At 41.0% G+C, this 12,418-nt stretch overlaps 1 protein-coding gene across 3 annotated transcripts in view; it reads right to left on the bottom strand.

The window, feature by feature from the left end:
* Nucleotides 1-12,418, bottom strand: part of LOC139756629 (sodium-coupled monocarboxylate transporter 1-like) — a 31,607-nt gene that overhangs the window by 19,017 nt on the left and 172 nt on the right. Inside the window, exons 1-4 of one of the 3 annotated variants that reach the window (XM_071676301.1) lie at nucleotides 9,320-9,559; nucleotides 5,838-6,146; nucleotides 5,288-5,421; nucleotides 4,975-5,163 (exon numbers count right to left, since the gene is read on the bottom strand). In XM_071676301.1, the coding sequence (XP_071532402.1) occupies nucleotides 4,975-5,163; nucleotides 5,288-5,421; nucleotides 5,838-6,069 (555 nt within the window). In that variant the 5' untranslated portion in view covers nucleotides 6,070-6,146; nucleotides 9,320-9,559. Of the gene's footprint in view, nucleotides 1-4,974; nucleotides 5,164-5,287; nucleotides 5,422-5,837; nucleotides 6,147-9,319; nucleotides 9,560-12,418 lie in introns of those variants that run through there. The other 2 variants (XM_071676308.1, XM_071676314.1) reach the window with 2 other exon arrangements.

The raw sequence follows: 12,418 nt of genomic DNA on the forward strand, positions 1-12,418 counted from the left end.
CTGAACGTCAGGAGCCTGTAACTCACGTCACTTTACACAGATATATTATGTAGCATCCCAGAATACACCAACTTGCTCAAACGCAGCTGTAAATTCTTTCATCAGTTGCTCAGGTTCTGAGAGATACCTGGTGCAGCTTGTTAGATTTACAATGCCAGAATTCAAGGTGTCGTAAATTCCACTAATGGTATTGTTACTGTTTCGATTGTTACATAACCTTTGCCTGCGTTGTGCTGTTAAACGTTTTTTTCTTCTTCCTCTCGTTGTGTGGTATGATAACAAACCCAGCAGAGGACGAAATTGGATATATTAGATTTCTTTTAAAGGTGTCTTGTACAATAGGAATGAATGAAGCAGTTTCGTCGTAGTACTGTGTTATATCCAGGTTCTTCAAAGCCAGAAAAAAGCTGTAAACAGTTATGGTATAGGTAAGAACTCCTTTAATGGCGTGTATCGTAGAGGCTGATAGACAACGCAATGCTTCATTGTTATATTGATATTCGTAATATATCTTGATTGACCAGTGAACTTATTGTGGGCGGGAGACAAAATTCAGTCTCTCGATTCAACGCATTTTTTGTACCTCGATAATGAAACCCTGGTAAATAAAACTCCTTTTAAGCACTGCAACTTAATACATACTGATTTTGTGCACACTTGCGAATGGCGATGATCAAGACGTAGTCCACTTCCGTTGCAGATAGGTATGTGATGGCTTAGGATCTTAAGGGAAGCTGATACTTAATCATAGGTTTTGGAACGATTAAGTAGGTGGTTTAAAGTAACCCCTTTATGCCTGGATAGTGTCTTAATTAAGTGCTGGCGTGGTTAGAGCACATCAGTGGTTCAAATAGCAGAAACAAGCACTGATATGGGTAATGGCTATAAAAAAGAAAGAATCTATTATGAGTGGGCCATGGGAGATCTTGTGGAAGCACTTGACAGATTGTGTTTCATATGGTTTTATTTCTTGTTAATATTAAAGTAATGTCAGATTGGATCATTCAAAATGGTAGATATTACCATATCATTGATAATTAATCAATTAGGCGTAGGAGGCAATGACTCTAAATATCTGTGCATTACCGAATATAGAATTTGGCTTTAAAAACGACAAGTAATGAGAATTTAATTCATCTTGAAGTCTTAAATACTCCTGGGTAAAACCACTCCTGAGAAATGCACAGAGGACACAAGACACTTGTTCGGTACAGGAAATCAAGTGATTATCATCGTTCAAAAGATAAATCATAAGAATACAAAAATAATCAATAGAGTATACTCCCGATGAAACGGGCACCTAGCTCATGCTAGGGTTTCTACAATCCACCTCCAATTTGGTCTCCCACTTCTCGTTCCCTTCGCCTCTGACACATATATCCTCTTTGTCAATCTTTCCTCACTCATTCTCTCCATCTGACCAAACCATTTTACTACACCCTCTTCTGCTCCCTCAACCACACTCTTTTTTATTACCATACATCTCTCGTACCCTTTCATCACTCACTCGATCAAACCACCTCACACCACATATTGTCCTCAAATATTTAATTTCCAACACATCCACCCTCCTCCACACAACCCTATCTATAGCCCATGCTTCGCAGCCATATAACATTGTTGGAACCACTATTCCTTCAAACATAACCATTTTTGCTCTCCGAGATAACGCTCACGCCTTATACATTCTTCAACGCTCCCAGAACCTTCGCCCCCTCCCCAACCCTGTGACTCGCTTCCACTTCTATGGTTCCATCCGCTGCTAAATCAACACCCAGATATCTGAAATGCTTCACTTCCTCCAGTTTTTCTCCATTCAGACTTACCTACCAATTAACTTGTCCCTCAACCCTACTGAGCCTAATAACCTTGCTCTTACTCACATTTACTCTCAGCTTTCTTCTTTCACACACTTTACCAAACTCAGTCACCAACCTCTACAGTTTCTCACCCGAATCAGCCACTAGTGCTGTATCATCAGCGAACAACCACTGACTCACTTCCAAACCCTCTCATCCACAACAGACTGCATACTTGCCCCTCTCTCCAAAACTCTTGCATACACCTCCCTAACAACCCCATCCATAAACAAATCAAACAGCCATGGAGACATCACACACCCCTGCCGTAAACCGACATTCACTGAAAACCAATTACTTTCCTCTCTTCATACTCGTACACATGCCATACCTCCCGCACCGTATACTCTTAATACCTTCCACAAAGCATCTATGTCAACTCTATCATATACTTTCTCCAGATCCATAAATACTGCACAGAAATTATTTGTTTTTCTAAGTGTTTCGCACGTACATTCTTCAAAGGAAACACCTGATCCACACATCCTCTACCACTTCTGAAACCACACTGCTCTTCCCCAATCTGATGCTCCGTACATACCTTTACCCTCTCAATCAATACCCTCCCATATAATTTCCAAGGAATACTCAACAAACTTATACCTCTGTAATATGAACACTCACCTTTATCCCATTTGCTTTTGTACAATGGCACTATGCATTCATTCCGCCAATCAATCGTTAGTTAATTCACCATGAACCATACATACATGAATATCCTTACCAACCAGTCTACAGCACAGTCACCTTTTTTAATAGATTCCACTGCAGTACCATCCAAACCGCCGCCTTGCCGGCTTTCACCTTCTGCAAAGCTTTCACTACCTCTGCTCTGTTTACCAAACCATTCTCCCTGACCCTCTCACTTCGCACGCCACCTCGACCAAAACACCCTATATCTACCGCTCTATCATCAAACACATCCAACAAACATTTGAAATACTCTCTCCATGTCCTTCTCACATCACTACTATTTGTTATTACCTCCCCATTAGCCCCTTTCACCGATGTTCCCATTTGATTTTTTGTCATACGCACTTTATTTACCTCCTTTCAAAACATCTTTTTATTATCCCTAGAATCTAATGATACTCTCATATATATATATATATATATATATATATATATATATATATATATATATATATATATATATATATATATATATATATATATATATATATATATACACACACATATATATATATATATATATATATATATATATATATATATATATATATATATATATATATATATATATATATATGTATATATATATATATATATATATATATATATATACATATGTATATAACATACAAACCTCCAACAGCCAGGATCGAACTCGGGACCCCTGTGCAACGGGCGGGAGCGCCACTGCTAGGCTATGTTCGCCCTTAGCCTAGCGGTAGCGCTCCCGCCTGTTGCACAGGGTTCCCGGGTTCGATCCGGGCTGTTGGAGGTTTGTATGTTCTATGAAGGTGCGCGTTCGTATGCACTTTGTTCATATATATATATGTATATATATATTTATATATATATATATATATATATATATATATATATATATATATATATATATATATATATATATATATATATATATATATATATAAGGTGAGTAATATGGCAGTTGAGGGTATAATTAATGCACTTGGGATGTTCAGTGATGTAAATAGATATGGTGAAGAAATTGTGGACCTATGTGCTGAAAAAAGACTAGTGATTGGAAATACATGGTTTAAAAAGAGAGATATACATTAGTATACGTATGTGAGTAGGAGAGATTGTCAAAGAGTATCATTCGATGTTAATGTGCTGAGAGAGGCAGCTGAAGGGATGTTTGATCACTATCTTGTGGTGGGGAAGGTGAAGATTTGTAGAGGTTTTCAAGAAAAGAAAGGGAGAATGTCGGGGAGAAGAGAGTGGTGAGAGTAAGTGAGCTTGGAAAGAAGACTTGTGTGAGGAAGTACCAGGATATATTGAATGTAGAATGGCAAAAGTTGAGAGCAAATGACGTGAGGGGAGTGGGTGTGGAATGGGGATTAGTTAGGGAATATATAACAAAATATTGCCAGAGAACGATGCCCATGGAACTGTATGAAGTGTAACTTAGTGTAGGGTGTTACATCGACTCTTAGTAAGAGTCTCTGTTTCTGTTATTTCCTTACCGCATCGGGTAATCGCTAGGTAGTAAGGCAGTAATGAAGTAGCTGCTGATCAGGACTTACTTCTCAACGTTTCGACGGTTTTCTTTCTCAGAAGAACCCGAGGGAGAGAACTGTTGCGAAGCATTGAGGATTAGATCACGATGAGCCTCTCTCTCTCTCTCTCTCTCTGTCTCTCTCTCTCTCTCTCTCTCTCTCTCTCTCTCTCTCTCTCTCTCTCTCTCTCTCTCTCTCTCTCTCTCTCTCTCTCTCTCTCTCTCTCTCTCTCATTGCCACTTTATCCCCTATCTGGTAGAGTGAACAACATTGTAAGATATCACTGTTGCTGTTTGGGATCATATGACAAAGATATAATTTTATTTCATGGTTTTGTTGCATGTTGTTTTGGGCTCTCAAAGAGTCAATATTCATTCTTTAAACTAATGTTTGACTGAGTCTACTGTGAGACGGTATGGAGTCTTCTCCCATTTTGTTTTTGTTCTCGTGAAATACTTACAAGATAACTAACTTAACTGCTAACTGGATATTTGACCTAACTTCTTATCGGATATCTTACATCCTTACACACTAAGAGGAAGGTTAGGCTCTAAGGGGTTATAAGTGGCCTTCCTTACTTTGATGAGAGTGCCCAAGAGGTGTGTCCTCTACTATATTATTTCTCAGCATTTCTATGGACGATATGTCATATGACAGATGAAGAACACTCTCTCCTTAGTCTCATGACTACTGATAACGAAGCGAAGTTTGTGAAGGTTCTCGAGGCATCGAATCAAAGAGGTCTGCAGAGCACAGGCAAGTATGTGGAGAGAGTAGGTCTATAAAATCGCGTACTCGTCCTTGAAACCTCAGGAAGAGGATTCACAGGACGAGTAATCTCGTCACGGGCAGTTGTCATATACAGTAATATGAAATGTGTAATTCATGTAAGGGAGGACCATACTTACAATTGTAATGTAGAAGGTACAGATAGACCCCATTATAAGCGTGGACGACGTGGTGGTCAGGCCTGTGACGGTGACCAGGGCCAGAGTCGGGGCGTACAGACAGATCCCCATGTACAGGAAATTAAGCAGCAGAACACAGAAGGTCACCAACTTCCTCAGTATTCGTGAGTGATAACGTAGCTCTATATACTGAAAGATATAGAAACGTCTGTATCTAGTATAATGGGACTGAAAAGCCTCTCAATACCCATGAAAACTGTGAGTGATGATAAGACAGAGAGAAATGAACAAATGTCATGGCTGAGCTACTGACCTCGTTCATGGAGACGAGTTTAAGCTCGTAGAAGATCGGGAGAACAATTGTACGCATCAAGATACACCCAGGGATACAGCCCAGCAGCGTAGTGGTTACCTGCGTCCCGAAGAAATACACCTCAGTGGCTGTTCCTGAAGAGACGAGGGAAGTCTCAACGACAAAAGCATTTATATTTCTTGCTGATGGTGTTAGTGTACTGGAAAGCAACATTACAAGAATTGTTTTTAGAACATGTCTAAGTTAGGAGGACAAGGTGAAGGAATTGGGAAACAGGTCCCCTTCGACGACCTCACCTCTCTGAAGTTATATATTTACATTTTCATCGCTTAGAAAAGTCATTTATCAAGTAGCAGTTGCTTCCCTTAAGCTCTGAATACTCTCTCCTTACTAAGTGAATAACTGAAAATGGTGATTGATAATCTCTCTATCATGAAAATGAATTTATGTGTTATAATGATAACATGTAAATGATTTATAGCGTAAACCTTTCCTGAGAAAAGGAATTTGACACTGATCTTATTATGGGCAAAGATCCCTTCACACTGACCTAATATAGAAATAGCAGATATCCATCCACCAAGGAGAGAGAGGGCCACGGGCGCTGGAGACATCGCCCTTCCCCCCAGCAGGTACTCCTGGGTGTTGGCCTTGCCCCGGCTCTTGATGGCGCTGTACACCCCGATGCCTATGGACGCCACCAGCATGAGGCTGAACAGCACGTAGTCCACGACTGTGAACTTTACGTCTGACTGCTCAAGTGATGCACCGGCCTCCTCCATCTTGCGTTCCTCACACTCACTGACACGGTTCTTCTGCCAACCTGCTGAGGTCACTACCTCGATCTCGTTTTGTATACCTGTGATAAAACGAATGGGATAATAAATTCATTGTCAAACCAAGCCACCAACTATTTTGTTTAGAACTTATATCCCAGTGATACAAGAGAGCTTCTATTAGATAATCAAGCACAAAGCAACACATGAATGACTGATGGAATCCATATTGTAGAAGAGATTAGATTAGTGAATGGTAGACGTATGAAATCTTAATCTATTGTAAGGTAGTATGTATCCGCCCGCAGGATCCTACCAGTCTGGAGGGGTCTGCCACGTTGCTTCCACTGGTCTGGAGGGATCTGCCGCGTGGCTCCTACTAGTGTGGAGGGGTCTGCCACGCTGTTCCCATTAGTCTGGAGGGATCTGCCACGCGGCTTCCATTAGTCTGGAGGGATTTGCCACTCTGCAACCACCAGTCTGGAGGGGTCTGACACGTGGCTCACACTATTATGGAGGGGGTCTGCCACTCGACTCCCTCTAGTCTGGAGGGGTCTGCCACGCGGCTTCCATAAGTCTGGAGGAATCTGCCACTTTACAACCACCAGTCTGGAGGGGGGTCTGCCACTCGATTGCCACTAGTCTGGAGGGGTCTGCCACGCAGCTTCCGCTAGTCTGGAGGGATCTGCCAGGTGGCTTCCACAAGTCTGGAGGGGTTCGCCAAGCGGCTTCCATTAGTCTGGAGGAGTCTGCCTCGTGAATTCTTCTGCCACGCAGCTTTCATTAGTCTAGAAGGGTCTTCTGCAATCTCCCACTTGTCCGGAAGGGTCTGCCTCGCAGTTATATGGGTCTAATAGCAAGGAAACGACAGAAAGATACTTGGTTTCTGACAGGGATGAGAAGGATAAGAAGTGGGTAAAAAGACAAGCCATGGTCATGAAGGGAAAAAAAAAGAAAAAAAAGGAAAATGTCATAGGAAGATAAAGGAAAAGAAGAGGACTAACGAAGGTACCGTGAAGGTTATTTATATCAAGGATACAGATGAAAGAGGATCTGATAAAGGATGGTGTCCGTGCCAACACAAATCCAACACATGCTTATGAAGAAGCGAAGCGAAGACGATCAAAATCCATTGATATGCAAGAACGGGAGATGCTTGGGTGAAGCCTGTCTTCTGCAAAGGAGTTGAATATAAATCCCTGAATGAAAGAAGAAACAGAAAGTAGTGGAGAGATGAAGACTGAAAGCCAAAGAAAAAATGATATGTCAAAAGATACAGTTTTCAAACAACAGCGCATCTCATGCGTTATAATGTTAGCAACATTACAGACTAGCTTTTCTGCTGCTTTCGATGACACTAAAAAAAACAAATTGAGAAATAAGTCCCCAAAGATGTCCGTCTTGGTCATAGAATCATCTCCCAATTCTTGATTATTCATTTTCTTGCGTCAATGAGTTTTGTCTTTTATTAAAAGAGAAATATAAAGGGTAAACATGATGTAATTCATGATTGGTGACACTGAATTTTGGAAGCATCGATAAGAGATAAGCTCTAATGTTCAAATGACTGTACCTATGATATATCAAAGTTCTTTTTTCTATGCCAAATGTGTAATGATTGTAATGTGCCTACAGATATGCAAAGACCTAGTAAGTGCTAAGTATGCAACGACAACTTTGGAAATGCCCTTTCGAGTCATCGATCAAGTTGAGTTGATGCTTATAACGCCTATCACTTAGGCATTATGCGGTTATCACCGAAATTCAGACCGCCGCAGAAGATCCTCTGACTGTCATCAAGGTACAGACAGCCACCAGAGACCCTCCGACTGTCACCAAAGTGTAGGCAGCCATTAGAGACCCGTCGACTGTCACCAAGGTACAGACAGCCACCAGAGACCCTCTGACTGTCACCAAAGTGTAGGCAGCCATTAGAGACCCGTCGACTGTCACCAAGGTACAGACAGCCACCAAAGACCCTCCGACTGTCACCAAAGTGTAGGCAGCCATTAGAGACCCGTCGACTGTCACCAAGGTACAGACAGCCACCAGAGACCCTCTGACTGTCACCAAAGTGTAGGCAGCCATTAGAGACCCGTCGACTGTCACCAAGGTACAGACAGCCACCAGAGACCCTCTGACTGTCACCAAAGTGTAGGCAGCCATTAGAGACCCGTCGACTGTCACCAAAGTACAGACAGCCACCAGAGACCCTCTGACTGTCACCAAAGTGTAGGCAGCCATCAAAGACCCTCTGACTGTCACCAAGGTGCAGGCAAGCCATCAGAGAAATTCCACACTGGCCTTTACTATAGTTCTTCATCATGACCTCATGACTGCCAGGGATCTTGCTGCGCTGATATCTATTTAGGAGAAGCCGGTCAATTACCAGGGTTCCTGAACGTGACCAAGTCATGAAAAGTTTACGAGTACAGTTAGTAGGGAAACAAGTTAAGCAGACGTTTCTTGGATTAGTGCACTTAAATATAGACCATCTGAATAACATATCCGTGACGGATGGCCTCTGTGTGACGTCCCAGAGTCAGGATGACACTTACCTCAGGCAGCGGTATCAATCATGAAAGCTGATTTAGTTACAATGGCGGCCAGTCATGCTTGAATCACACGGCCGCTAGTGTGACTATGCAGTTTAAGCGTTGTTCAATAAGGGGAGCCACAGATCTGTATCATCTCAGACCCTATTCTACCTAACAACAGACAAGATTTTCAGCTTGCTTCGCTTTTAATGTGTTTTCCTTTCAGATCATCATTTTGCCAGACACATATCAAAGCTGGAACGAGCCAGAGATCAGGAGACTGTCATAGTGAGTGGAATGTATGGAAGTGGATCCCACTGTAATCCATAGATCACGAGGCCACCACCTACCTCCTATCCCGAAGTCACTGACCGACTGGCCAAGATGCCATGAGAAGGTGGGCCATTACGATTCTGTGGATCTTATCTTAATTATCTTACCATGGACCAGGGCCCGAGTTTGATGGTATACTCTCAAGTAACTGTCCATGAGCTGGCATACGTGATTGTCGTTTAGGAAGAGTGAGATAAACAAGAAGGAAGAGATGACAGTAACTGAAGGAAAGCCACCATGACAAGCATGTCGAGTGTTCCTTCGAGAAGCATGGTCCAGTAAGTACGTCGTGGTTTGAGAAGGCCACGAACGTTTCAGATACTGAATTATAAGAAGTATTCTTCTCAGTACTCACATGATAGCAGGTTGAACCTAGTAATACTTACTTTGGTGACTTGTAACAGCTCGGGATACAAAGTCAGCTGCAGCACAGGCGTACCAGGTGGGCTCTCGTAGTAATGACAGTCACATCTGGCGGACGTAAGATTTAATAGCTAGACTGTTGGCTGGCTATGATGATGCTCTTTGTTACGCTCACCAGACTGCTCCTACGAAAAGGTTTGGCCAAGGAGGAGTGTATCTATGTGTTGGCGGGTATGTGCTCAGACGACGAGTGAGAACTGTGTAGACCCTTCCTGCGTCTAGAAATGACAGCAAAACATGCCAGATCATGTCCCGTTGTCGTGGCCTACCACAAGGTTCATGATAATAGTGAACGGCTGTCGCGAAATCACCTCTGTCAGAGGAGGCTGGTAACCGTAGCTTGAATTCTTAAAGGAAGATGGCAGCTACGTGTCCTCCAAATGCAAAACAGTCACCCCAGCCAAGGTCCTAAGAGATTTTATGCGATAACACGCCTTCGGTTAAAGTTCATCATTGGTAAATTGATAACCATTCAGCCAGAGTGCAGAGCAGGAATGATACCCATCACATGAAGGAGTAACCTCATTGATCAACAAATTAGCCACTTCTTTTTTTCCGTTTTAGTAAATAGGTAAGATAAACAGAAATAAGAAATGCTTCAAGTCAAAACTATATTTCGAGGAAGCGAGTGAACAGTTGGGATACACACACACACACACACACACACACACACACACACACATATATATATATATATATATATATATATATATATATATATATATATATATATATATATATATATATATATATATATATATATATATATATATATATATATATATATATATATGTGACGAAAGAATGGCCCAACCCACCCACATACACATGTATATAGTTACAGTTAATAACTGAGATGGCATTACTCCAGTCAATACAATGATCATAGTTTTTAACGTGATTAAACAAGGCATTTGATTCTTGTCCCGTTCTCATACTATATTCATGTTGCTTAAGTCTAATAGAAAGATTCTTACCAGTCTGACCAACATAGAATTTACCACAATTTCCACATGGCACTTTATAGATGCATCCAGGAGAATTTTCTGGTGAATTCCTGATTAAGATATTCTTTATAGTATTATTGTTACTGAAGGCAACATTTACATTAAAGGATTTAAGCAACATGGGAAGTAAAGTAAAATTATCATTAAAAGGGAGAACTAAAAGATTCTTGGTGTCAATAGGAGGTTTGGGCTCAAATCTATAAAATGATTTCTTTGCTAACTTTAGGGATTTATCAATGAAAGATCTAAGGTACTTTAACTTAGATCCAATAGAATATATTTTCTCAAACTCATCATCAATAAACTCTGGACTGCAAATACGTAATGCCCTAAGGACCATGGAGTGAAATGACGGTAACTTAACTCTCTCATGTTGGGATGAGTTATTATGGATATATGAGCATACATTGGTAGGTTTTCTGTATATGCTAAACTTAAACTTGTTTCCTTGCCTATGGATCATGCAATCTAAAAATGGTAACATACCATTATTTTCACTTTCTACAGTAAATTTGATGGAAGGTACTAAATTGTTAAGTAAGGGGAGAAATATTTGTAAATTTTCATGTGCTGGCCAAACACAAAGAACATCATTTACATACCTAAACCAAATTGCATTAGAAGGTAAGATATCGTTTAGTAATTTTGTTTCAAAAAATTCCATATAAAGATTACTTAGTACAGGTGAAAGAGGGTTACCTATTGCCATACCAGATTTTTAAGTATGATAATCTCCGTTGAATTGAAAGGCAGTCTTTTATACACAGTTTTATCAGTTCAATGAAAACAGACATTGAAACAGGTAAATGAATATCATCCAAGATATCAAACAAATATTCTAAAAGGTCATCAACTGGAGCTTTAGTGAAAGGTGAGGAAACATCAAAGCTAACTAGTTTGAAGTCAACAATGATATAGTTTAGCTTATTGACTAAATCTACATTCTTCACGATATTAGAATGTGATACCCTACCAACTAAAGGGCTTAATAGAGAAACTAACCATTTTGACAATTTATATGTGATGGAGCATACTGAACATGCATTAAAGTGAAAGGAGTGCAAGGTAAAGAGTGAATTGGATTAATGTGGTATACTTGGGTCGACATGCTATCACTGGACTAATTCACGGCATGTAAAGCAACTGGGATAAGCCATGGAAATGTCTGTGTGACCTGGTTGTGGAGAGGGAGCTGTGGTTTCGCTGCATTACATATGACAGCTAGAGAATGGATTTGAACTGAAGTGGCATTTTTTCGTCTGTTCCTAACGCTACCTCGCCAACGCAGGACACAACGCATAGCATTTTCTCTTTAGTGGGATTAATAACATATTGATGAAAGCAACATAGCAGATACTTTTAATAAGACTTAGAATTTCCTTTTGTCTTTAACTCCATGAACGATATCATTTGCGTCTCCATAGTTACGCATGAAATTTGCGGGTATATCTCCCAAGTTTATCTTTTTTGTATCTTACTACAACCACACCAATCTTCAACTTTCTAATTTTTTTCACTAAGACAAACAACCTCAAAGGGACTCATTGGTCTATATCTAGTGCTCGCATTTCTTTGCATTATCGTAACACTACTCTGGCCACCCAACAGAGTGCACCAATATGACATGTTCACTGCCGTATTAATACTAACACTTCACGGATATTGAGGCATCAACAGTGAATAGTGACTGCCTTATGGATATCAACACTATACAAGCACTGCAGCATACCACCAGCACCAACACCAAGATTACACGGGTACTGCAACATGCCACTAGCACCAGCACCAACAAAACACTGGCAATGCAACATACCATCAGCACTAACACTACACTGGAAGTGCAGGATACCACCAGCACCAACACCAACACTGCACGGGCATTGCAACATACCACCAGCACCAACACCAACACTGCACGGGCATTGCAACATACCACCAGCACCAACACCAACAGTGCACGGACATCGCAACATATCACAAGCACCAACACCAACACTACACGGGCACTGCAGCATACCATCAGCATCAACACCGACACTACACGGGCACTTCAAC

This window comes from Panulirus ornatus, chromosome 2 (assembly GCF_036320965.1).
Source record: "Panulirus ornatus isolate Po-2019 chromosome 2, ASM3632096v1, whole genome shotgun sequence".
NCBI lineage: Eukaryota > Metazoa > Arthropoda > Malacostraca > Decapoda > Palinuridae > Panulirus > Panulirus ornatus.